This window comes from Strigops habroptila, chromosome 2 (genome assembly GCF_004027225.2).
Source record: "Strigops habroptila isolate Jane chromosome 2, bStrHab1.2.pri, whole genome shotgun sequence".
NCBI lineage: Eukaryota > Metazoa > Chordata > Aves > Psittaciformes > Psittacidae > Strigops > Strigops habroptila.
The window spans coordinates 37,957,008-37,984,873 of NC_044278.2; the positions used below are offsets into that span (position 1 = coordinate 37,957,008).

Sequence of the window (27,866 nt, forward strand, 5' to 3'; positions counted from 1 at the left end):
TGTGGCTGAATGCATCTTAGAAATGCATCTCGCTTCTGCTAACATCACACAGTTTGCATATGCACTCTGATACACTTACTATGGTATCAGCATACCGAGCTTTGGTTGTGTTTTTAACACAGGAAGCACCTAAATACTTAAGAAAAGGAGAAATTGTTGCAATACATGTCTAACATAATAGCACTGGGAAAACAGGGCTAGACCTCATACACTAACTCCTATGAACTATGTAAGAGCAAAGCCATTTCTGCTTCGAGGAGCTTTCACTGTAAGTAATATTCTTTCTTTCTGTTTCAGCCTTAAAGGACTATGAGTAGAGCGAAATGCAACTTGGAAGAAAGTTGTGTAAACTTTAAATTTAATCTGCGCCTTTTGCAATTAATGAGAACATTCCTATAGTAAGATGATGATCTTAGAAAAGAAGACTGAAACCTTGGGGAACGGAGGGGTGAGGAAGCTAAGTAATATTAATAGCAATATAATAATTAGCACTTATGGATGGAATTTCTTTTTTTCTGTGTCTTCCCTAAATGATGGGTTTCCCGGCTTGATTTTTCTCATCCCATAGTTCTCCCTCAAATGAAAGTAGCAGCATTCGCTTTAAAATCTGTGGGTTGAATCTTCCTCCTCTTCCTTTTTAATAATCCTTAACGGACATTATACTCTATCTTCATGTTTGTGCGTGCTTCTACCTTATGAAGGAGATCTACTTTAAAACAGCAAATCATACCAATACCCGTGTTTAATAACTAACCATTTGTCCTTGACATTCTCAGCACCGTAATGCTAATTAAGAAAAATAAACAGAAATGAAATGAAACCCGGGAAAAGTACTTATTCTTTATTTTGGGATCTTTAATTTGGGATCACAGCAGAAGCGCCGCTGACAGGAGAAGGAAGCGGGAACTTCAAGCCCATCCAGCGCACCAACAATGAAACGCAGAATTATTTGTTAAACCTCCCACTAACAACTTGTGATTTAAAGGTCACTTCAGAAAAGGAATCAAGGTCAGGCACCGATAATCCCGCATCGGAGGCGGCCTTCCGTTTCTCCCCGTAGCTGCGCGTTACGGCGGCGCCGGGTGGGGACAGGGTTGCGAGGCCCCCCCTGCCCTCCCACGACAGGGCACGGCACAGCACGGGACGGTAAGGCCCGGACACCCTCCGCTTCCACGCATGACGCCGGGCCACTCGCGCGATCCCAGGTCCACGTGGAAGACCGGGGTGCCCCGATCCCCGCGGTATAACCGGCGGCTGCCGCTCGGGGGCAGCGGGGCGGGGCGACAAGTTCCCCAAACTTTGCCTCTTCGGAGCGGACCCGACCTCCCAGCCGGCTCAATTTCTAGCCCCGGCCCGGCTCCCGACCCCCGCATCCAGCGCGACGGCGCCCCTCCCTTCCCGGCGGACCGCGGGCCGGGCCCCCCCGCGGTCGCCGCCTACCCCGCCCGTCGGGGGCGGGCAGGGGGAGGAGCGCGACGGGCCGGGCGGCGCCGGAGGGGCTAGGGGGAGCTGTGCACCTGGTACGGCGGGGCGGCAGCGCGGCGAAGGAAGGAGCGGCGCTGTCCGCCGCCTGCGAAAGCTTCTCCCCGCCGTTAGTCAGCGCTGGTCTCGCTGCTTCTCTCTCCTCCCGCCCCTTCGGCGCGGAGCTGGGCTTTCGCTCCTGTTCCCCTCGGGGCTGGCGGCAGCGAGTCCTCCTTGTTCTCCTCCTCCGTCTTCCCCCCGGGCCCTATGGCTTCGTCCGGCAGCGGCATGGAGGAGGTGCGCGTCTCGGTGCTGACCCCGCTGAAGCTCGTGGGGCTGGTGTGCATCTTCCTGGCGCTGTGCCTGGACCTGGGAGCCGTGCTGAGCCCCGCCTGGGTGACAGCGGATCACCAGTACTACCTGTCCCTCTGGGAGTCCTGCCGCAAGCCCGGCAACTTGGACAGCTGGCTCTGCGAGTCCACGCTGCACAGCGGTGAGATACGGCTGCCCCGGGGCCTGCCCCGGCACCCTCGGGCTCCACTCCCCTCCGCCGGCGGCATCTCGACAGCGCAGCCCGGCTCCTGCTCCGTCCCTCCGTCCGCCCTTTCTCCCTACCTCGGTCGCCTCCTGCTCCTCCGGCTCTACACCCCGCGCACTGAGGCTGACACCCCACTCCGCCCCCCGTTCCCTGGCGGCCTCGCCAGCATCTCCCGAGCCATCCTTGTCCCCTCCGGGACTGGGTCCCAGCCCCTTCACGGGCCCAGTCTGCCCGCCCCCTTTCAGCCTCCCCTGCACCGAAGCAGTGCTCTGGGCCCTGCCCCGCCACCCCTCGCTGTCCCGCCGGACTTCCCGCCTCGTCCGCTGCCGCCCTTGCTCCCCGACCGGCTCCCTGCGCTGGCAGCCGCCGCCGGGGAAAGTCCCCGGCATCTGTGTCCTCCTGACCTCCGCACTCCTCCCCATCCCGAGCTGCTTCGTCCATCCCCATCCTCCTCCCGGTCCCGGTGCTTCCCCCCTCCCCGGGCTGCGCGGCCCCGATTCCGCATCTCCCTGCTCGCGGTTTGGGGCGCGGGCGGCGGCGGTCCCTGTGAACGGAGGGAGCGGGGGAAACCGGGGCTCCGTTCTCGGCTCGTCCCCCCGCCCGCGGGGTGGCCTGGGGTGTAGGGGAGGCTTGAGGCTGGCTGCTGTGAGCGGCAGGGGTGGCTGGTTCCGTGTTTGCGTTTGACTGTTTTCACGACAGAACCCGAGTTTGCAGTAGTTTGATTGTTTTTCGTGTGGTAGTTGTACCCATACAGAGAGAAGCTGGTGGGGATCAAGTATTTTATAATCCCCCATACCGCGAAATCACTAATCTTGGAAAGCTGGGGCTTCCTAAGGCAAACCCGGTTGTCATTTTGTCCAGAGCGAGCACGCGGGGAGCCTGGCTCCCTCCATCCCCCTGGGTTGTCCTTGTGTGTGTCTTTCTCCAGCAGGTACTGATCTTTGCCTCGCCTTTCATGCTTTGCCTGTTTGCCAGGCTCCCCGTTTTGATTTCTTGATGCTCATTTGTTCTTAAGCTTTCTAGGTTTTTGGTCATAGATTATTCTCTCTCTCTTCTTTTTTTTTTTTTTTTTTTCTTTTTCTTTTTAATGTCATTTCACTGTTGCTCGGGGTACTTAAAAAACGGGTTGTGAATGATATAAACGAGCTGCCTGTTGAATATTTTTCAGTAAATTCTTTTGTAGTACCATGATTGTTTCGGTTTTCATGGGTTGTTTTATTTACTTTATGCCTGATAGCAAGTTTTGAGTCCCAATAGAAACAAAGACAAATGAAGCCAGCCTCTTTCTCTCCACCCCCTCCCCGTTTTCATCACCATCCCTGTCCTCCCCACACACAGACTCACATTGCTAACTCATCCGTGTGGGTCACTGTGCTCTCTGATGGGTAAATCATACAAGGACAAGATGTTTGGGGAAAAAAGGCAAGGGGCTGACTGTATTCTAGATGCTTTCCTTTTTCCTCGTTTCTCTGAAATCTTCGTGTAGGTTCTGGGAAATAACCAATTTCTGCTTGAGTAGAAATTGCACAGGTTCCTTTGCAGCTGTGCTCTTTTTTTTTTTCCCCCCCTGTCATTGTGTGGAGTAATATTTGAGGGTTTGAATTTGTTTGGGTTTTTGTTCCAAATCAAATAATGCCAAAAGAAATTGTAAAGAAATGTCATTTTCGATCAGTTACCAGGGTATCTATACAAACTTCAGAGAGCTTTCTTTTCCTTTCCCAGTATAAATGGAAATTTATGTAGGAATGTCAGCTTCTACGTGTCTCCTTAGCAACGTGAATCCTTTGTCCCTTCTCCCCGTCTCCTGAAATAGTATCCCCTTGATTGCAGAAAGACTTTTCAGATGGCTTGAATGAGAACCTGCTTCAAATCCCGCCCCCCCCTTCCCAGCTCTGCACATACTTTATTGGGTTCTCCCCTCAATCCATCTCCCTGCCACGCATGCATATGTACACACACAAAAGTGGGACATTAAGACAGCAGTACAGGTTATGGAACAGCATAAAAGGACACTAATCTCTTTTGTTGCTTTATTGATCACCTGTCTGTTATGGGAAGGCGGAAGATGAATGGGTGAGGATGGATAGGAATGACATGTAGTTTTGTTACATGTCATGTGTTGAAAATGTGTTCTCTTCTGGTGCTTTCTTCTGTCCTGTGAAAAAATTCCTGCCTGTCCAGTTTTATTTGAGTTCCTTGTATGAGCTTTACTTGTTTTCCTCAGATATTTTCCCGTCTGGTCAAGCCAGGTTTCACAAGCTACTGGGGAAGAAGTGAATTGTTGTTTTATTTGAGGTGACTGGAATAAACCTTTCACTTTCCTGATGTTTGGCATACAGTGCTGCACTCTGAGGAGACCAGAAATACGAGAAACTGTACTGTTCTCCCTTTGCCTTCTGCTGCTGTGTTAAAAATTCCCATTAAAGTCAATAGGAGGGCTCCCAGTAAGTTCACCAAGTTGGACTGTGCTCATCTTTGAGACTGTTTTTTGTGCTTGCCTTAATATTTTAAGTGCACTTTCTTCCTACACTGAGAATCTAGCAAGCAGTATATTTTGGAGATAGTGGAGAGCTCCCACAGGGAAAGCTCTTTAGCTTGGTACCGGTGCAAGCAGCTTTGTAGCTAGCTAGCTGTGAAAAGCAGTAGTACACACAGGAAAAAGGCATCTTCACCCGTGGTTTTAAAGAGATTTACTTCATCATCCGTTGAAGGAGGGCACCTCAAGTGGCACCATCAGGGGCAAGCTCATGCTAGAAGCTGTTAAAGCATGTTCAAGGTTTAATTAAAAACTTTTGTTGTAATTAGATTTAGGACCTCTGACTGCTATCTAAAGGGCAATGTAGTGGTGGAGAGCAGAAGGAGCTGTGCAGACCATGATTACATTGGCTGTTACAGCAGGAAATAATCCCTTGGTTTTCCTTGAGTGTTGCTAGTGCTTGGAGTACGTGTTTGTGCATTCATTCATTCACTGTTTTGAAAGCCTTTTTTATAGCTTACAGGCAATTCCTTGCACTCGCACTGCTGGTAAAGTCGTTCAAGTACTTCACAATATTGATGATTCAAGTATGTAAAATAGTCAAATTTTTAGAAATCTGAATATTGTGAAATATCTCATCTTAATTTGCTTTTGTTCTTTTTGGGTTTTTAGAGTTTAGGTAAATCACCTGTTCAATTCTTTCCTGTAATTTCAGGAGCTAGAAAGGTATTCTTGCATATCTCTCATCTCTCTTCTCTTCATGAAATTAAAAAATTCTCTCTAATAGCAATGTAAGGAGCTGAAAAAAACTCCAGTTTACAGGGTTTGGAGTGTTCCTTTGGTGTCTTTGAAGAGAATTTTTTTTTAGACCTCATTTGAAGTGGATTATGTCTCATTTGTGATGGTTCACTTATGGATTTATCAGGAGTTAAGAATTATGTATGAATATTTATTTCTATCACAGCACCTGCCTAAAATTAAGTGCATCTTATGTACAACTGCCTGGTGTGTCTGTATCTGTACACGTAGTTGTCACCTTCCTGCAGAATTAATTACAGTAAATTTGAATTTGTGCAATAGACTGCAGACATTATAGTTCACATAATGTTATAGCCACATAATCAAAGATACATGAATATGATGTGAAAGACATAATGGTTCCATAGAATCTGATTTGTAGGTAAAGATTGTGTATTTTGTCTTCAGTACACATATATGCTGTTCATAGAAAATAATGGCTCCTTTGCAGCATTTCAGTTTATTGTGAAAATAGCTTATATAAAACCACATTTGAATGGTTTTATACCAATTAGCTGTATTCATTCCAGTGAATGGGGATATGTGGCTTTTTTACTTAACAACCTGTATATCTGTTTATGGAACATTCAGGGGTTTTTTAAGAATATTATACTCTCTAAGAACTGTCCATCAATGTTTGAAAGACAGAACATTCTTAAGGAAATACAGGCAACAGAGTCTCTAGGCATGTTTAAACTTAGTGGTGAACAAACCACTAAGCTTAACTTACAGTATAGTGCAGTAAAACCACTTGTGTCTGGTTTTATGCTTATCATTGTGTTATAACTTGTTGTCAAAATTAAAAAAAAAAAAACGAAACAAAAACACCAGAAGCTGTTCATTCAGCAGCACTCAAAAGGGTTTAACCTTAATTATACGTTAGATGCAGATATCTGACTTGACATGGCTCAATAGTCTTGGATGGTATCTGCTTGTTTTGAATTTAAGGAGTTGTTCCAAGGGGAAATTGCTAGCTCAAAAGAGCTTCCTCATTAGAAAATCTGGACCATTGCTCAGCGCTGATGTTGACACATATTTGTAAAAAGCTCAGCAAGGCTGATAGTTTGCTATAAAGTAAGAACAAGTGTTATTTTACTAAGTCTGAAGAAAGTGGTTCATGCAATGTAAGGAGGAATCAATAACACATTCCTTCTGGTTTTGAAACCTGTAGTCTGTCATTTTGCATATTACTGTCTTTAATAATCATCTCCAATGCTTCATCTGAAGGTAGATATAAAATCAAAAGCCATATGACTTCAAACTCAGCATCTACGACCCTGAGCAAGCTGATCTAACTTTGAAGTTGCGTATGACTTGGAGACTGGCCTGGCTTTTCATGGGGAACTGGATTAGGATGACCTCTGGATGTTTTTCCCAACCTAAATTACTTTGTGATTCTATGATGACTGATACTCTGTTTATGCCTAATATTTATCTGATTCCTTCAATGTGTTCAGAATGCCTTGAATTTGTTAACTACCCCTCACAGTAGCCCTAGATAGGTTGTGTTTAGATATGCTCCCTCTTTTACAAATGGAGCAGTTATTATAGTCTCAGACTTCCCAAGCCCTGTGGGAGCAGCAGAGCTGATAGTCCTGTTCAGTAATCTGGATTTTTCAGTGTGATGGAGGCTACCATTTCAGCCACTGTTCGCCAGTTAACTAAGAGACATGGTTACGGCACATTTGAGTGTAGTACATGAAGTCTGTATGTGTTTATTTGGTCCAGTCAAGAGCACCATATCTTATCATTGATAATGCTCGTAAAAAAATAAACCAACCCCATAAAAACAAACAACAGAAGGAAGACTTCTAGCTTTAATGGGTTATTGTTACTCCTGTGTTCATTACAATTTTAAAATCAGTAATATATCCTGTTTCTTTAAGTCTTGTTTATTAAATAAAGAAGTTTTGCACCAGTAAGTTAAAAGATGTTCCTTGTGTTAGGAATAATATAGTGGTTTAAATATTTGATGAGATTTTGTATTTAGAATCATGTAGAGAGTAACCTTGTCTCTGCTACTGATTCGTGGCCAAAGATGACCACATAAGATTCAAGATAGAAATCAGGAGGCGGGATAAAGTCTATACAGCTGTATTGCTTCATGTGTTTTCACTTGTTCCAATTCTGTAATACAAAGGCCATAGTTTTGATGGGAAGTACTCCTGGCACTATTTTAAATGCTAATTGTTTTTCGCAAGGAACAATGGTATGAGTTATGAAAATTGCAAAAGATTGCCAATTTGCTTGAAGAACATAGGTAACTGTGGGAAATAATTGCATTCCTTCTCCAACCTGAAGTATACTTCTTCCTTCAGATTACTAAAATGTAGTAGTATATATAGAAGAGGTCAGAAAAGGTGAGCTTTTCTTGAAAAGCTTGTATAACACATCTCCCACGCTTCTAATTCTCGGATTTCCAGGTTTTTGTGAGGTTCTTGGAGTTGTAGATGTGTGCATTTTTTTTAATTGAATGAATGAATATCCAATAATTAAAATGGCATAGTAGTGAGCTAATCTCAGAAGAATGCCGTGTATCCAATGGAAGAAATGCCTGAGTACATGCTGTACTATTCTGTGAATGAATTATAGATTACATGGTTTTCTGTAATGCTGTGCTTGTCTTGAAGTCCTTTGTTGGCAAAATGATGTGCAAGGCATGTTGCCTTTAAATAATAAAGATTTTTATAATGGCACTACTTAACTCTTTATTTGATGATGAACTGCATTTAAAGAACTTTACTCCGTGATTTTAGAAATAAACGCAGGCCATGGCTCAGAGAGCAGGTGTACAACACTCCCCATTTCCCCTCCAAGTGTATATATTTTGTATAAATAAGGAATCTAAGCTTTAATCTTCAGGAGAGATGTGTGTCAGTGGGCAGATGAGTAAGCACCTGCTATGTTTCAAGTTGCTCATACATTTGTAACCCCCCCAGGCATTAGACTGTCTTGCAAAATCCATCTCCTTTGCACAATAGCAGAGTTGCTTACCATATTTTTATTGCTTTTGTTGTTCAGTCTGATCTTCTGTACAGACGGGAGATAAAACTTGCTGCAGTGTCAAAGCACACGGGAAGTTTGAGTCCAGCAGTCTCAGGGCCACACCATAGTCTGATGAACACGGCAGCTGTAAAACAGACATCAAGCAGGTGATGCCTGGTTTTTATGTAAAACTGCTACAGAGACCACCCTGAGAAACTGAGAACATTTCTGCTTTGCGTGCTGTTCACTTCTCTGGGAACCAAGCTATGTCCTGCATGCTCAGTGCCATCTTTGGGTGGAAGGCAGGGGAGGTTCACTTGCCATTGAAAGGTGAGCAGAGACTGCCTAATTATTCCCCTGACTTAGCAAGCACCTCCTTCCCAGACTGAGGAGGGTAGATAGTAGAGCACCTACTGCCCAGAGCATCCTGCCAGCAGGCTGTTACCTTCCCTGGAACAGATCCAGCCTCTTCCCCTCTGGTGGAGGTTTTCTTCCCGTGGAGAAAAGGAAAGCCATAGGAGGAACCCAAGCAAGAGTGACTCTATAGCTGACTGGTAAAGGCTTTTTCCCTCAAAGGTGAGAGAACCCTGAGTTTGGGCTGCCTTACAGTAATGCTCAGCTTTTTTGAGTGTCAATGCATAAACAGCCCCATGAAGTTAGAAGGGACTAGATAGGTAAGAGGTGCTTCAAGACTCAGATTTGGATTCCTTTGTACCTATTTGTTCACAGACCTCATAGATGTATGTTTTTCCATCTTGAGTTTAGCAGGCAGAAGAGGAGAGCAGTTTCAGTCTATCCTAGTGGTTAAGAAATTATTCTGGGAAATGGGAGCAGAGGTTTGAGTCTGAAGCTGGGAAGCAAAGACCTTGCAGTTTCTGAGAAGTCCTCTAGCCCCGGTATGTTGCGTCTAAGGAGGAGGTGTGTGCCTTTCCTCCTTCATTAGTCAGCTGTGGTCATTAGCATTCTGCATCTCGGCAAGACACAGGTGTACCTGGTTTTGCACCTGTTAGCTGTTTCTTGGACACATCTCCGTGCTTGTTCTCATTTTCTTTGGCTGGCTCTAAATGACTCGCCATGCGTTGTCAGGATCACTAAATCATCCTGCAAAGTGTCTTGTACAGTAAGTGGAAAGTGACTGGTGCCTTATATGGAGCCTCTGAATTATCCACAGCAGGGAATTAGGGATTTTGATACCCAGCATAAAATGCTCAAATTTCTGTTTGGGAGTTGTCAAAATTCTGGTGAATTTGAGCTATGAGAAAGCCTCGCTCTTAAGCCCACTTGCTTTGTACAAGACCTGGGTTATCAAGGGCTTTGTCCTATGTGCAGCTATGTGTGGATGAAGGCTGATTTCTTAGGGACTAGCTCAGTATGTAAATCTGGTAAAGAAGCAGAAAGTAGTTTTGTATTTTCCATGAACAGCTTCTTTTTCAACGTATCTGTGACCTCATGTAGTTATTTTGTGTGTTCAAATTCATGGCTTTCAGAAGAATGCCTTGATGTAGAGTGTTTGAGTTCTGTCTTAAGGAAATTATGTGTTCAACCACAGCTAGCTGGTTCCCACAGGTCTGGCAATGCTTTTTAAGTGTCTGAGTGACTTGAGGATCCACATGCACCATCATTTTCATACTTTAGAAAAATCTTATTCTCAATCCAAAAATGTATGTCTGTGCAGCAGCTAGCAGTAATAAGCATACTATACAAACTGACAACGTGCGGAAAATATTTATTGCGATTTTTATATAAGGGCTTACTGTGCAAAACTGGCCAGAGCAACTTACTGGAGGTTTGGTATGGATCCTGCCGGAAAGCACTTCTCTCTGCAGTGTACAGAAGCATACGCTATGGGGTCTCAAAGGCCAGTACTTGTGGTGCTGCCTATACAAGAGCAGAGGAGTATGGGCTGAGTAATTTAGGGACACCGGGCTTCCCAGCTTTAGCCTATATCCCCTTCATCCAGAGCAGAATCCATCTGAGCAGCTCCTTAAAACCCATCATTTTGGCTCAGGTGAGGTTCCAAAGGACTGACTTTTCCATGGAATAATTATATATGAGAACTTAATGGCCACTGCAGTACTCACTTTACCTTGATATATCCATTGAATTCAGTGGAGCTTAGTCTTCCACAGAAGTCTGTGCATCTAATCATGCTGAAGAAAGAGGATAACTTACTGATGGTGTGACGAATGCACTTTTAGAAACTACATTCTACTTTTGCGGTTTTATATAATCACTACACTTTCTAAACTTCTGTTGGCTATTTGATGACTAAGTTGATGGGTGTTTATAAACTTAGTAAGAGTTTTGAATATGAAGCAATTAGGAATATCTCTAGCTATCTTATTTATCTTAGTTGATTGTTATGACATTCGGTGGGTTATATTTAATTTCTTATGCGTGGATGCTTCAACTTTCTATGCTGTGCTTGACACGTTCTTTCAAATTCATTATTCTTGAATTTAAATGCTATATTATAATTCCTAAGAATATTTATTGGCTGAGGACAGGTACATGATAAGTGGAAGCTTTGCAATGAATCAGAAAAACTCAGCTAAGAGTGGCGTTGTGTTTTGTTTCTTACCAAGGTTTTATTTTGGTAAGGTGGTGGTCAGTCATTACCTTCATCATGTAACAGCTGCATGCATTTTCTTACTTCAGCCTCTATGAGGAGAGGTCTTGGTGGGGAATCATTTTATGAAAGAAATGAATACTTGATTGTTTCCCAAGAGATTAATTCAGTCCACTTGCATTATCTGCAAAAGCCCTATACACAAATGTTTCACATATTGCCCAGTATGTTTTATGTCCACCATTTCTTTTACTATAGAGTACCACATATATGAAATATGTAATTTTGGGGGAACTTGCTGGAAACGTCGTATCTATGACAATGCTAGCCTTTTGCATTACTCTTTCTTGTGTTAAAAAAAAAGTTATTAAACATTTCAGAACTTTGAGATGTTTTCTCCTTCTATTATGGCTTTTCCTGATTTTATCCTAGTACAGAAGTATTATTTTGCCTAAGAAACAGCAGATAGAGCTGGTCTTAATTAAAAATGAATATACAGCTTAAAGCCTTAGGTCATTTCATTTGGGGGAAGAAGGGAGGAGGGTCACACATTTCAATGTGCAATTAACACTGTGCTTCCATATCATTAAGAAACAGGCAGAATTTCCAAAGAGCAATCAGACCAAGCTGTCCTTACAAAAAGGCACTGACTTATGTATGAGGAATTAACTGAAAAGAAACAATATTATGGTTTGGGGGGCTGTTTTTTGTTTTTTTTAACCAAAGATGGTAATTCTAATAAATTTTACACCATATATGTTTTGCAAATGTGTTGAGTACCTAGGTTCGTGTTTATATTTATTTCCAAATATTGAAATCCACATCCCTAAACTAACAAGCAGATTGTTACAATTACACTATCATCACTGTCAGAATAGCAGTATATATTTCTCATGGTTGTAGACATTGTGATGCTGCTTGTGTGGTACAAAAACATGTTTGGATTTTCAGACTTAGAAATAGTATACAATAAGTGAGGCTTTTCTTAAGAAATCTCTCTCAAGTTGCTTAACGATTGTCAAAAATGTGTTAATTTGAGTTGTTTGGATGGGATAGGTGGCATCATCAGTGTAATGCTTAACATATTGCATATGAACATATTGAAAAAAACTAAAGTTACACTTTCTGTTGACTCTACAGTTATAAATCAACAAAGCAACTTAATTTGCACATGATTGAGATGACAGTGATTTTTAAAATCTAAAACTTTATGTTGTGGGAGTGCTTACACAAGAAGTGTTTTTAACATTTTTCTTAGTGGATGTGTGGTGTAAATAAACTGTAGTGATGTACAGTGAAAAGTACTGATGTGCATTCCACAAGTGTAACCAAATTGCGTTTTGAATCCAGGAAACTAATAATTATTGTCTATAAGGTCCTGTTTTGCTCATGTTTATGCATGTTTCTATCTCTATGAGAACTAGCAGTCTCACCAAATTGCTGAGCTTCCTGAACTGAGTATAGTAACTTATTTGCAAGATTGGTGCATGCCTAGAAATGGTGGAAGAGTATTTTGGATACTCTAAAGTAGGTTTATGATGTTTATGTTCCGTGTACCAGTAACATAATGTAACAGAGCAATCTGCTGTTCCCATTTTGATGCTGTGTGTTATAAATCATTCCTGAGTAGTCTAAGGAACACTACCGATTTTTATTGTAGAAAACGGTGCTTGCTCTACATGGTTATATTGTTGTAGCTATCTGGCTTACAGGGTGTTCTATCTTTCGGGGTAGTGATTCAGTTTTCTTTTGATGTTTCCTTTCTTTTGGATAAAGTCCAGTGGCCTGGAGTTTTTCCTCAAAAAGTAATTGCTGTTAAGTAGAAGGCTCATGCAGAAGATATTACTTCCTTAATCCAACACAAGCTTTTGTCACCAGATCAAATGACTTTCAGAATTGAAAGTTAAGGTTTTTCTAAGATGACAAGGAGACTTATACATGTAGTTTCCGTGGTAGGCAATATAGGAAAATTCAGTCCAGTATTCTTTGTGCTCTAACGTCTAACCTTCATGATATTCCTTAAGCAGAATCCCTCTTGGCTGCGGCTCAAGGCAAAGGCTGGTAGCATTGTATGCTCCTGTGAATGGAGGCTGGAGCCAAAATAGAGAGGCAATTCCAGACACTGTGGCCCAGCGCAGAGAGTTCAGTACCTGATCCTCAGCTAATATTGAGGAACATTAGGAACCTTGGTTTTGTCCTACTGTTAACATCACTGAGAGTAGGTTCTCTTACTCAAGAAATTAATTTTGTTTAGGTCAGTTCTTTTTTAGTTGGGAGTGTAGGTGTCTCCCAACACTCATTTGTCCTTTTCCCTCCCACATCAGTACTATAGTGAGGTAGTTTGTTTATTTTTTAACCTTTCCAAAATTCATAGATATACGTGTCCTGAAAGTTGAAACTATATTCTAACCTCACACTTGCACCATTTTTGCCTTATTTTCATTTGTTTGGTGGTCTTGCCAATGTTGTTTTGGAAAGCAGTAGGATACTCAGCTTTTTTCCATTTAGCTACTACTCCAGTGTTGCACACCTTCTGTTTGTGTTATACTTTGGCGTCTGATCAATGTGAAGATAACATTTAATATTTTATTATTTATAATGGCTTTCAAAAAATCTTAGTTTCTGAGTTTTCCTGTCTGACATTTTGATTTATTTCATCAATTTGGTACAGCTTTTAACTTCAGAGCAGTATGGATTTATGAGTCTAGTCTTTGTATCTATGTAATTTTCTAGTGCAAGGATGCCTTTCGTGTTGTTCCAGAGCAGTCCATTCTGTATATTTATTTCCGCATTTTATGTCTGTAATGCACTCTGATATTGGAAGAATACTTTCTAAATCATCAGTGTGCTAACCACTTGATGTTTATGAAGGATCATGTCAGCATTAAAAACCACTTTTCATAACATTCCCATCCATAACTAAAATCACATTTTCATCCCAATAATAGTAAAGCAGTAAGGGGACACAGCAAACTGATGTTAGAGATTACACTGCTGATGGTAGGAGAACAAGAGATTGTTCCCAGCCTTGGGTTTTGGGAGTAAAATAGCTTGGAAGGTTGAGTACTTTTATAATTAAGTATTAGTAAACAAAGTCTGGATGCCTAAAAAGAATGAAAATAAATGTGTGTACTTACACAAAGCCACCTTTAAAATAACTTTCTTTTTGAGCAATGCTTTTATAGCTTTTCTGTTCACTTTCTTCTTTAATCTCCTTCATCCTTTTTCGTATAATATATGAAGGCTTTTTGGTGATAGTACCTGCCAGCCTTCCATTCCCAAACCTGACAGCTGCACTGTCAGTGTCTCCAGCAGATTAGGTCCCTCTTGAAACTGGATGTACTGTTTTATAAAACACTGACTTTTGCTCTTTTCCGAAAGAGAATGTGGATTTTTGTCGTTCTTTTTCTTTTAGTAACCTCAATATCTCGAAATTTATTTTGGAAGGAAGTAATCTTTGAACTGTCATGCATTTGGACATTTTATTTTGAATATTGTATGAGTGCTAGTATATTCAAAATAATGAGAGATGCATTGGATCCAGACGTCCTTTTCCCACAAGCTGATTTTGATTAGCTTCCTTGTACTATTCAATAGGAGTGATCTGATTGTTTTTCTTGATGATTGTTATTGGAGGGAGAGAAGATCTTACGTAGTCTTTCGCAGAGAGAGGCAGCACAAAGCCCATGCCTTTCTAAAATCCTACGGAAGTTCTTGAGTTAGATCATCAGCTTGCAAATGGATTTTTCGTTTATGTAAGACTGCAAGGATGTTGTTTATAACTGCATTCATTATGTATGAAAATAATTAGAAAATACACTGGGCCAAGTCCAGAAGTTGATTTTGGGGAAAGAAAAACTGACACTTAAGGATAACTGATGTTTTAAAATGGACTTCAGATTTAACTCGGTCTACATCTAATGTATGTTAACCCCTCCCCCCCCTTTCTTTTCTAGTCTGGAGGGGTTTTTTTATTCCTTTAAGCATCTCCTTCCTTCACCTTACTCTTGTTAGTCATATTATGTGGCTTCCCAAGTGCCAGGTGTGTATGATGAGCCTTCCTATGTCATCCTAATCAGCTCAAGCAGAGGTTTGACTTTCACTGTCTTCTGTGAGAAGGTTGCTGCAGACTGGGGGCTAGCTAATCGTGACGTGGCCTCAATTTCTCATTCTAAATTGGACAAAAACCAGGGGACCAACTTATTCAGTCTTACTGGAGCCAAAATCCCAAAGAGGCCGACTAACCCTTAGAAAAAGCATGGGAGGTTGTAGCATTTTGCTCCTGAGTTGCATCTGCTCTGTAAAGGTGTTTCACTAATTAGGAGAAAAGAAATCTGAAGCACAGTTGTTTGTTTACTCGAGCCTTGATGCAGCCTCTTCTGTTCCTCGTATTCTGCAGTTTCTGTCTGACCTATGGACTTGTTTTACTGAAATTGTATTATTATTGTTTTCCTCTCTCTGTTCTTTTTCCCCCTAGACTGGCAGATAGCTACTCTTGCTTTGCTGCTGGGTGGTGCTGCCATTATTCTCATAGCTTTCCTGATTGGGTTGATCTCTATCTGCGTGGGATCTCGAAGGCGGTTCTACAGACCAGTTGCAGTCATGCTCTTTGCTGCAGGTAAGCAGATTACATTACAAGAGCAGCTTCACTTTGGTGAAGGAGGACATGCGTTCTGCATACTAATTCAGAGACATTTGGTTTATTTCTGTTAACTCTAGTGAGGTTTTTCAGGATACCAGTTCTGCACAGCATTAATCATTTTTGCAGTTGCACTATTATTAGTTCATAAAAAAATTATTTATTTGTGTTATATTTATTATTTTGTGAAGTACATGCAGCAGGGGAAACTATAGAGGATAAATTTCAAAGTACCATTTTTAATCTGTGACTTTGTGCTGCTCGATGTTCCCATTTTTATTCTTCACCCAAAGCCATTTCTGTTATTTTAATGTTCTTCCTTTTACAATTTTAAAATGGGAAAATTAATTCCCAGATGTGAACTCTTGAAGCCCTACGTGTGAAAATCAATAGGATTATATTGCAAGGTGTTTATGTATGCCCCTGTGCAATAAGGAATTAATTTCAGTGTGTCAGCTTGCTTACTTAGTTATTAATTTAACAAGCTGTCATAGTGTGGTCTCTGATTCATTTTAAAAGCGTGAAAATGGAACAGTTTATATAAACTATCACAAAATCTTAAGGGAGACCTATAAATCTGAACTGTCTGTAAGACTGTTCCAGTGAGGTGTAATTACAATATCAAATCATATTCTTTTATACATGCTGATGTTTTGGGGCTTGGTCAGCACGGATGTTTCTTTCTCCTGAGATTCTCCAAGCATAGTTTGCCTTCATCCTGTCACTCATATCTGCATTGGAGCCAGCAGCTTAAGCCCCTTCTGTTAGCCCATAATGAAGAGGATGACAGAACCTGGTCTTTGGGATGTATTAAAAAAAGCCACTTGCAAGAATACGGAAAGACAAGAGCACAGATCTTGCAGGGTATTCGGGAATGAAACAAAGCTTCGAGGAAGGCTCCTGCTGCCCCCTGCTGATAACATTACCTTGGTTGAGCCACAGTTCTTCAACATGCACTTTTATTTGCTCAAGAGATATTGATGGGTTATATTTCATTTGCTTTTAGGAAATTAATGTAACCTAGGATCAGATTTCCTGAGCGGAAATCGTATCTTTTTGTTCTATGTGTCGCTTTGCTTGCTTGGTTGAATGAATAAAGGAACTGGTGTCATTATTTTAAAATTTAGTATTAATTCTGAGAGTACAAAGCACACTGGGCAGTTAACTTTGAAGGAAATAGGACTATTGAATTTCTCTAGTGGTTTCTTATTTGGCTTTTGACTTAATTTCTCATAATATTCTGTAGTAACTTAGCAATTATTCAGCCATACACTGCCTCTTTTGCCATGTTGCTCATTTAGTATATGGTTACGTTTGTACTAAAAAAAAAAAGAAACAATTTTCCCCAAGAAAAAAATTCCCCAAATCCTGCTGTTTATCTTAAAGATTAATCTCTTCTCCTCTGCATAAAATTAGTTTTAGTCTTTCCTACAAAAGGTTGGGGGTAGAAGGGATTAACGCTTACTTGCATCATAAAGGAAAATACATTGCTGCTTTAGCTCATGAGTGGTGTTCAGCTCTTTGCTTTGCCTGTGTGCATGTGTTGTGTGCCTATGCGTTTTAAATAGCTATGACCTGAAGCATATAAGAGAGATGATGAGGCCAGGACAGCCTGCTCCATTCTACTTCATTATCTGGCAGATCTGAGGAGAATCCTTTGGGGATTTGACGCTGAAATTGTTAGTGTCATTTCCTACAGATTTTATCCTTGATGTCGGCTATTTTTAGAGGTAAATATGGACTGATATATCATGAAAGAATCATGAAGAGAATCCCCTGCTGAAGAGGGGAAAGTTAAGATTGCAGCACAGTAGAGTTTGTGCCTTATGCAACTGTCCATGGTTTCAGACCTTCACCTCTGGATTTCACAGAAGATCTTTGAGGATATACCCCGTCCTGACCTGTGGGTCTACTTACAAGACCAAATGTTCTGCATGACTCTGGTTAGGAGTCTGCCAGCTGCCTCTGGAAGAAGGACACAGGGTGAATTGCCCAGAGACATTTAATGGTCTTTGTGGGTGTCAAGTAGAAAACATCACTGTGTGAGAGGAGGGACAAAATGTAAAAGTGTTTTCCAGGCACTTTAGAGTCCAAACAGTTGTCTCCAGGCATTTTTTCTTCTAGTTTTGATTTTTTTTTCCTTTTCTTTTTTCTTTTTTCTTTTTTTTTTCTTTTCCCTCAGCTTCAGGTTTCAGTTAATGGCTCTGTAGGTGAGGAAGAAGATTGACTGACTAGGAGTGGAAGAGACAAGAAGCAAAGGGACAAAAAAGTAATTCAATGTAGATCATAGAATCATAGAATAGTAAGGGTTGGAAAGGACCTTAAGATCATCTAGTTCCAACCCCCCTGCCATGGGCAGGGGCACCTTGCACTATACCATGTCGCCCAAGGCTCTGTCCAACCTGGCCTTGAACACCGCCACAACCTCCCTGGGCAACCCATTCCAGTGCTTCACCACCCTCACTGTAAAGAACTTCTTCCTTATATCTAATCTAAACTTCCCCTGTTTAAGTTTGAACCCATTACCCCTTGTCCTACCACTACATTCCCTAAGGAAGAGTCCCTCCCCAGCATCCTTATAGACCCCCTTCAGATACTGGAAGGCTGCTATGAGGTCTCCATGCAGCCTTCTCTTCTCCAGGCTGAACAGCCCCAACTCTCTCAGCCTTTCTTCATTCAGGAGGTGCTCCAGCCCTCTTATCATCCTCGTGGCCCTCCTCTAGACTCGCTCCAACAGCTCCATGTCCTTTTCATGTTGAGGACACCAGAATTGTACGCAGTACTCCAAGTGAGGTCTCACAAGAGCAGAGTAGAGGGGCAGGATCACCTCCTTCGACCTGCTGGTCACGCTTCTTTTGATGCAGCCCAGGATACGGTTGGCTTTCTGGGCTGCAAGCGCACACTGCCAGCTCATGTTAAGATTCTCATCAACCAACACCCCCAAGTCCTTTTCTGCAGGGCTGCTCTGAATCTCTTCTCTGCCCAACCTGTAGCAGTGCCTGGGATTGCCCTGACCCAGGTGTAGGACCTTACACTTGGCTTGGTTAAACTTCATAAGGTTGGCATCGGCCCACCTCACAAGCGTGTCAGGGTCCCTCTGGATGGCATCCCTTTCCTCCAGCGTATCAACCGAACCACACAGCTTGGTGTTGTCGGCAAACTTGCTGAGGGCGCACTCAATCCCACTGTCCATGTTGCCGACAAAGATGTTGAACAGGACTGGTCCCAACACCGATCCCTGAGGGATCCTGCGAAAAAGCTAGCATGAGATCAACAGACGTGAATGTGTTTAAAATACATACTGTCAGCTCTGTGTAATGGAGAGAGGAACAGGAATACTCAGCTAATGGAAAAATGTGGAGCATACAGAGAGGCAGGACACTCTTGCGTGGAGCCACCTTTTCTTATACAGCTCTTCCCAGCATTTTTGGTCTAGTAGAGGTCACTAGCTTATGTACTAGCTGGAGTATCTTGGTGGTTATGAACCAAACTGGCCCTGTAAGCTGCATTGGTGAAGTACAAGTTCATAAACTTGTCAGCAGAGGAGTCTCATGATACAGTTACCATATAACTGAGTGCCAACCAAGTCTTAATTTAGGGATAGAAAGAGAAAATTTAGTTGTTGAAAGTCCATAAAAGCAAACAAAAAAGGTAATTTAAAAGATTTTCTTTTTTTTTTTTTTTTTTTTTTTTTTTTGCCTTCTGGTGCTATATTTTAATAGTTTTAACAATGTTTATAAGAATAACCTTTTGAGGTTAGTAAGCTTTTAAAACATTTCACAGCATGCTTTTACATGTAAGCTAGGGAAGCAGTGGCTAAGTGAAAGTATTATAGGTGAGAGAGTTAAAAAATAATGGCAGTTAATGTTTGGAGAATAGTTAAGAGGATGTATCTTTTTTTTCTGACAGAGTCAGAGCACAGTCTGGCTGGATTGCTTCCTGAGTTCTGTTCTTACAGTGATGTGAAATACAGAATAAAAGTCTGCATGTCAAATTTTACAGTGTAACAAGAAAACCCATGTAGATACATTGGAGGACAGAATTTGACTCTGAGAAATTGATGGAATGATCTGAAACAGTAAGACTGTAGTACAAGTTGCTACAGGGTGGCGAAAAGTGTCATATCATCAAAGAAATATTGATAGGAAAAATATTTTGTAGCTCATTAATGCCAGACTTATTGTTGGGGCAGGACAGTTGCTAACACTGGGTCAATCAGCTGCAGCTTGCATGTTGTCCTAGTGCCATGTTACCTACCTTACAATACTTTTTTTTCCTGATGTCCATCCTGAATGTCTGAAACTCAGATTTGTGTCCACTGCCATTATCTTGGATTGCCATTATTTCGGGTGCCATTATCTTTGGGCACTACAAAGAGTGTTGTTTGGTTGGGGTTTTTTCTATCATTGTCGCAGCTACATTTTCAGATAACTGTAGGCTGGTTTGAAATTACTCCTTAGCTGCCTCTTCATGAGTCTAAATAAACCTAGCTCTCTCATCTTCCTCTTAGGCATGATGTGCTGCAGGACTCTAATTATCTTGGCAGCCCTGTGGACCCTTGTTCTTTGGTGAAGCCGTGTTCACTTGTGATTGTCACTTTGTTCTGCATCTGCTTGGAGGTGGACTCCAAGATGATGTACTCCATAACGATTCCAGGCATTGAGTTGAGGCTGACCAGCTTATAATTCTGTGGATTTTTCACTTCTAGCCTTTTTAAAGATGGACATAACATTAACCTTTTCCCAGCTGTCTACATGTTTCCTGATCACTGTGATTTTTTCATAGATGATAGAGGGCTCATGTTGGCATTAGCCAACTCTTTCATCACCCTTGGGTCAATCTCATCTGTTCCCATAGATACGGATGCAACTCTTAAATCATCCCAAAGTAGTTCCTGCACTGCTGATCTGCTGACACCCTCCCAAACCTTGTCACTTAGAGGTCTTGGAGAAGGCGTCACAATACATCATCTGTCACTAGACTGGCTTTCCTGTCCGTCATTGTATGAATGTGCTTGCTGAACTTCATTTTGCAACTAATGCACCTGTGGAAATTCTTCTTTTTTGCCCTTTTTGCCATTTCCTACGGTAATGCTGGCCTCCAGCTGGGCTTTAGCCTTCCTGGGTTTGTATCTAAGTATCAAAACAGTATTTTTATACTCCTGTCATCGTCTATCCTTGTTTTCTGCTCATGTGTGTGCCCCTTTCTTGCACATTCATTGAGAAGCTTTTTGTTGCCCCCTGCTGAAATGCCTGGTCGTCTGTGTAGTGGAGTGGCCTGGGCTTGAGCTAGCAGTATTTTAAAAATCAGCACAGACCCCCTTTCTCTTCATGCTGCTTCCCAATTAATTGCACATGTTGTATTAAATACAAGCAACTTCTGAGAGAGCAGTTGCATGTGTGTTAATCTTTGAAACTGCAACACTCATTGATTATTAATGAAGTGCTTTACTCATGTGAACGAAGAGAAGGAGAGACCAGAAATACAGAACTTGCAAGGCAGCACCACCATTTTCACAAGTATAGACCAATTAGAAAGCCACACCACGAGTTTCTTTTTGGCAGCAAAACTGTTTTAGTCAAATACTTGAAGAGGAAAAAAAAAGGTGACTGAAATTATATTTTACTAGTTTTAAAGCATTTGTTGTGATTTCTGGATGTTCAATATGTAAGTATACATAATTGCATGTATGTAATGTAAATAGAATAAAACTAGTATTCCTGTTTGTGTGCAATCGTCTTGTAAGCATCGTACTGCTAGTCATAAAAATGGGTCTAAACTTGAAGTAAATAGTCTGGTTTGAGATGACTGGTGTTTTTTGAATAGCATTTTGAAGTGGAATTTTTTTAAGATTTCTTTTGCAGCCTTTTTTTCTATGGGAAAAGGCTAGTGCTTCTGAAGAAAGGTAATAGGCACACTTCCCATAAGCAGGTCAACACAGCATGGAGTGTCTTTAAATTCATCAGAAGCAGATCAGTAGTTGCAAGCATTGGTTTTAATGTCTTTTGGGGTCATACTGGTCATTTTTCATAACTTCGCTAACTTGTTTCTAGCCTATACAGTTTTCTTCCCACTCGCTCTATCGGGAGAAACAGTGATAGGAGGCAAAAATAGTGCAAAGTGATAACAGCGTTATGCAGTGCGGCTGTTTCCACTGCCAGTTGCTGCCAGCACTTCAAGTTTTACAATAGTGTAGCTAGATCAGTAGTAGCAAAAGAAGAACCCTTGCTATAAAAATGTCTGAAATATCTGACGTGGGTGTTGCTGTTTTAGCAATATGTTTCTGTTCAAAAAGAATCACTTTTTTGTTTTTGTTCTGACAAGTCCAATCTGTAGATTAAAATTCATCATCCTTCATATTTTAGATTGAGGGAAGGTGGAGAGCTTCCTTGGTTGTCACTTGACACACACAGAGCAGTTTTTGTATTGACTCAGCAGAAAAGCTGCATCCCTAGTTCAGGAAGCCGCTAAAAAACTTGTCAATTTTCATTCATCTTAGGAAATCCTTTTTGATTTTGAATGGTCTTAAAGATGTGTCTGAAAGCTGAACATATGTTCAGGTGGTTTGAGGTATAATGATATTCTCATTATACGAAATTGGAATGCATAATCTTTTCATATGAGTGGGTGCTTCATTTAGTATACCCTGTCAAAATTTCTCCAGTGTTGCACAGTGTATTGTAAGCTGGGAGACAAAAATTCTATGAAATGGAATAACACAAAATAACACTTCAATAACTTCAAGATTAAAAAAATCCTCTGGATTTTGGTATCCACATCAAAAAATCCGCTATCCAAACATTATTCAGATTGTCAGTCTCAAGTAAGTGTCCCAAGACTAGTCTGTAGGCTAAGGATGGGGAGGAGTTTCCGATGAATGTTTTCTAAAGTGTTATGACCAAGAGTGTAATGAACATTGGAAATCATCTCCCTGTACCAGTCCTATCCAGAGGACACACAAGTGTTAGTCTTCAGGGCTAATGAAAGGTGCCAGTTGGACAGCACCAAGGAGTGCATGTGGGAACGAAAAGTCAAAAGACACATCTTGAGTGTGTGGAGTGTTCAAGCAGTAGGAGAATAAAATTAACGTTATTTTATTTTCCTGTGTTTTCTCAGTGTAATTTCAGAAGGACTTCTGTAGTCCAGAGTAGTCTTCCTCTCTGTTGTCCACTGGCATTTCATGTTGGCACTGACTCTGAAATAATTCTCTAAACAGTGTTTGTTCTTCTTACAGTACCTAATTAACTGTATAGAATGACCCTGTCAATGTTACAAAATAAAAGTACTTATTATGGCATTACATTGTATACCATCGAACTTTCATCAGAGTATGTCTCAGGCTTGCAAATACTTGTGGATGTGCCCAGCCTGGTTGTAATCAGTGGGCTGGGGTAGTTTGCAGAGGCAGTCATGTGCTGGAATCTTGAAAAATTGCTAGTGTTGCATGTTGGAAGGAAGCATTGCCATAAGGCCATATTGTATATTTGAGGGGCAAAAAGGATGTTTTGTACGTTCCTGTGATGTTTAGTCTTGTGGGAAGCAGAATTAGGGGCCTGAAGAATCGCTACATCATATGGCTTCTTCTTGTCTTCAAGTGTAATTTTCACCTGCTTACCTTGGAAACTGTTGTCCCAATTTTCTGTTGACAGCGCGTCTGAATTTAAAAGAGAATGTGTGCCGATGAAACTGAAATCTTGGGAAAATTTGGGGGGTTCATCTATGTATTTTCCTTTGCAGATTACTGTGTGGGGGTGGTTTTGATGGTTTGAGTGTTGGGGGTTTTTTTGGTTTGTTCATTTGTTTGGGGGTGAGGTGGGGTGTTTGTTTGTTTTTTGGGTTTTTTCAGTAGCACAGCATTTAACAGGTTTCCTGAATTCCAGTGCAGATGTGTGGATCAGGCTGCATGAGATCTGGCACTCTCAGAGACAGTGCTGTAGAAATAATTATTTTTAAGCTTTTTACTGCCTTGGATTTGATCTGGTTTATTAGGTGGTGGGAGGTTTTTTTTCATCACAAAGCACTTCTGACCCACTTCCTAAGTTTGTTATACAAGGCAATGTTTTGCCAGTAGGAAGTTTAGTGACTGATCAAACTTTATAGATGTCCTTGGTGTTCTAACAATATCGTTAATTCTGATTACAGTACACAGTAATGCATGTGAAATATGTAATTCAGTGAGTCTCTACTGAACATAAATATATATAGTATGTATCGCCTGCTACAATGAATTATTTCTAGGCTAAGTAAATTATTTAATTCTGAGCTATATTTCTTAATAGTCGTTTATTCTTGCTACTCATTTTGACTTATTTATAATAGCTATATAACAAGTCATCTAAGTTTTGTTGTTACACAAGGAATAATGACTGCAAACTAAAATGCTAAAACGAGACAGAAAAGAATTGGGGAAAGATTGAATTCACTGTTTATTTTGTGGATATATGAAGGATCATCGTTACACCATACCAATAGCATGTGTTCATCAACGAGGGAATGTGGAAACTGCTCTGTTCTCTGTGAATGAAATGAAGGTGATATTTTTTTTCCCCAAAAAGAGGAGTACTTACAAGCTTAAAATGCACTAAGAGCATTTAAAATATGAATTTTGGTTATGTGATGTTTTCCTTATTTTATGGGAATTAATTACAGCTTCTTCTGACATTTGGGTTTTTTTCTCTTTCAGTTGTTCTTCAGGTGTGCAGCTTAGTCCTTTACCCAATCAAGTTCATCGAAACGGTCAGCTTGAAAATATACCATGAGTTCAACTGGGGCTATGGCCTGGCTTGGGGTGCAACTATATTTTCATTTGGGGGCGCCATTCTTTATTGCCTGAACCCTAAGAACTATGAAGACTATTACTAGAATCATTTAATGAAAAGAAAAATAACAAAAGGATTACCCCATATTTTCTAACTCACAGTTTTTTTAGAACACTTGTGGAGCACCAGTCTGCTCTGTTGATAAAATAGCCTTTGCCTTTTGGGTGTGAACACTGTAACCAGCTTTTACAACCATTTAAAAGAACTGCAAACACTAGGATTGGTGATCTTACATAGGCAGATGCTGCAAGCTGCTGATACATAAGCTTCATTTTTCTGACAACAAGCAAAAGGATCTACGTGACAGCGATCATTGTGGAAAAACTAGTTGGAATGAGAATGCAATGCCAGCATCTGCTATTGCCTTCAGGGGAGCAGCTGCTATAGGCTCCATTTAGAAGTTTCCATGTATCATAGAGGATTCAGATGTCCGATAAGCAGGCAATGGCATTGTGTACAATAGGCTGTGTTGGCCCCTTGTTACTTGCTCAAAAAAGCTCTTAAGAAATTAGTTGCAAGTGACTGTGTTGAGGGCAGTGAATGTAACTGGTTAATGACTTGTCTAATATCTACATTCAACAGTCTTCTGGGAGAAGAATAAAAAAAACCCCAAAACAAACAAGCCACCAACCTCACAGGATTTCATGAATCTGTAATTGAGATCACTGTGCCAGCTGTAGCAGATTGTTGAAGGAAGTCCAAACCTGGAGACATGTGCCTCTGACTGTGTAGTTGGAAATTGTCTCAGCTCCGAGTATTTTGCTGGAAGGGTGGAGATAGGGGAGAGCAGAAAAAGACCTCATCTGTCAGTGGGGCATCTAAAATTATGAATGAATTGTAGTTGTCCTAAATACCCATTTAACTTCCAAACACTGTCATGAAAAAAATACATATGGAACGAGTTCAATTATATTTTTGAAAGATATTCGTTAGGATAAATAAATATATATAATACAAATATAAATGCAGAGGGAAAGAGATGATTAGTCTTAAAATTGTAATATGAGCAGTGATGCAATGGTTAAAATACTAACTTTGTGCACATCTTTAAAGTCTTGGATTGGTACCCTCAATTTTGGTTGGTGTTGCAAAATAAACATAAAATGGTTTGTCTTCTGTATATGCCCTTGTACAGGCTCTGTATTATGGGAAATGCTTAAAAGTTCACATCAAGTTAAGGTAGAACTGAACAAAGGAACTACTTGCTATTCCATGTGTAATCTAGTACTTATTAAAAATTCTTTTGTAAGGCTGTTGCAAGGAAAAAAACTGCCATTTTTTTAAAAATCTAATTAGGCTGTGAGTATTTCTGATCATCAGCTGAGACCCCATCATGTCTATGTTAAAACATTAGTACTCTTGGTTTTAAAAGCTGAGTTTATAATGGACTGGCTGATGATCATGTAGATCTGATTACTGCTTGCTTAGTATGTTTCCCACTTAGAACATCCAGAGGGCTGTACTCATGAAATGAAACCCAAGATAAAGTAGAGAACTTTCACGTGGTTTTAGTCCGCATCACTTTTATTTTTGTTTACTATTTGCTTATTTGGATATTTTTATTAATTATGAGCATATTTTTATACAATTCTAATCTCTAGAAATACCTATTTTTTTTTTTTTAATGGAGAAATTTTAAATATATTCTATGTGGACCTCTGCAAAAGCAGATATGCTGGGGTTGCACATTGACCTCTACACAAATGGTTTTGCTGGTTCCACAGAAAAGACTGCTGAATTACTCGATGTTAAGACCACATCTACAGTTTTAATGCTTGTTCCACTCTTTGCAGGGGCAGAGGTTCTGCGATGACTGCGGGAGGTTGTTGTGAAAGTATTGCTGATGTACAGAGATGGTTTATAAAACTCTGGGTCTCTCTGTTAAATATTTGTTACCATGGCAGAGTATTCCATATCAGCAGTCTTTTCAGGACCAGTGGTGATTAATTAGATTAGTCAGAGCAAAATGATAGCGTGAGTTGGAAGGGATTGTAGGGCAATGCCTGGAGAACAAAAAGGGTGGGGACAACAATTAGATGCACTTGTTTTACAGGCACCAGACAACTTTGCTTTCTTTTCCTGAGACTGACTAAAGGTGGATATTCGGTATATAGTTAAGTCTGTATCTTTCTGAACAGCTGTGTAATTCTACTTTTATTTAGCAGCATGGAGAACATTGAAGTTTGACATGGGATTTAGGTTAGCGCAGAGAAGTCCACTGTGAGATGTCTGTACCTTTCTAGGAGGATAGTGTTTTTGTGCTGACATTGGGTGGCACTTCGCCTAGTGTAACAAGAAGGTACAGTGCTGACCCCATATCGTATCCCACTAATTTATCAAATCATTTTTCTTTATGTAGGGTTTGAGTGAAAACAACTGTCAAGCCGAAGGCATATGCAAATTAGTGGCATGCACTCCGAAAGTCATCTGGCTGTGAATTTGGAAGGTGTTCAGGCAAAAGATTTACAAACATGAATGCCTAAAGATAAGCTTCTTCATTAATATTTGAGTCAGAGATCTGATTTTCAGTCTCAACACTTGTTTCCCCTTGAATATAATGCAATCTATTAGGACCCACCTCTCAAACTCCTCAGGTCATTTGCGTTTGGGCATCTAGTATATAGGTTTAGATACCTACCTTTAACTTAAGTTCATACTGCTGTTTCCTTTTTCCTCTCCCCCTTACCATTGCTGATTTTGGCAAGCATTCTGTTTCTCAGCACTGAACTGAAAGTAAATACAACATTATGCTGATTTTTTTTTTCCTAGCCACAAAAAGGATACATATCTGTGTCTTGATTGTATGTATGACAACTTAATCATTTTGTATGTTGTGCTTGTGTCATGGCACCCTTATTTCAGTTGTTTGGCTTTATCTCACAGGCAGGATGATTCTCTCACAATGAATCCATTGGTTTTCTTCCAAATAAATATATATAGCAAACTTGCAAGCAGGGCTAGTTATTTGTATTTTTTAAGCTTGAAGTATACCGTCCGGTGCTGATAAGTACCTAGCACCTCTTCTGGATTTCTTGCACAACTTCATTTAGCTTTTGTAAATTTTAAAAACAAATATAGAGAGACCTATGTGTTTGAAATATAAATGATATATATATGGATTAGCATGTAACTGTATATTATTAAACATGCAATGAACTGACTGGTAAGTGAAGTCTAATCTTATGGCTAGCAATGTAATTTATTCAGACTATTTTTGTACAGCGCAGTGCACACTAACCTATTGCCTCTGTGTCCTCTATAATGCCTAAAACTGTGCCTAGAAATTCCATTTCTGTCTTTAAAGGAAAAAAAAAGATAACTAAACACTTCATATTGTTGATGGTATGGGTTTTTCTGATGTTGTTATTTATTTTTGAGAAGTGTATGGTATGTTTATTAAGTGAATCCATCAAAATATGGTTCGTTTTAAATGGTCATTGTTAGCAGAGAAAGACACATGGGTTTTTTTATCAAAACTTTTAAGTTTGCAGTTTTAATACCATTTCTGCATTTCACGATTTTTGTAGCTTACATAAAGTTTTATGTGAAAAAGTAACTGAAATAAAAAAAATCTGTTACAC

At 40.7% G+C, this 27,866-nt stretch overlaps 1 protein-coding gene across 1 annotated transcript; it reads left to right on the forward strand.

Annotated features, from left to right (window-relative positions):
• Nucleotides 1-826: 826 nt before the first annotated feature.
• On the forward strand, nt 827-27,866 carry TMEM47 (transmembrane protein 47). The gene is made up of 3 exons (XM_030477331.1): nt 827-1,954; nt 15,305-15,445; nt 24,150-27,866. Exons 1-3 carry the CDS (start codon nt 1,729-1,731, stop codon nt 24,326-24,328), a joined length of 546 nt encoding a protein of 181 aa, XP_030333191.1. The 5' UTR covers nt 827-1,728; the 3' UTR covers nt 24,329-27,866.

Excerpts from the sequence above, each read along its gene's own strand:
- TMEM47 (XM_030477331.1), top strand. The coding sequence starts at position 1,729 with ATGGCTTCGTCCGGCAGCGGCATGGAGGAGGTGCGCGTCTCGGTGCTG. Across the intron at positions 1,955-15,304 it reads CGAGTCCACGCTGCACAGCG|ACTGGCAGATAGCTACTCTT; the intron begins GTGAGATACGGC and ends TTTTCCCCCTAG. Across the intron at positions 15,446-24,149 it reads AGTCATGCTCTTTGCTGCAG|TTGTTCTTCAGGTGTGCAGC; the intron begins GTAAGCAGATTA and ends TTTCTCTTTCAG.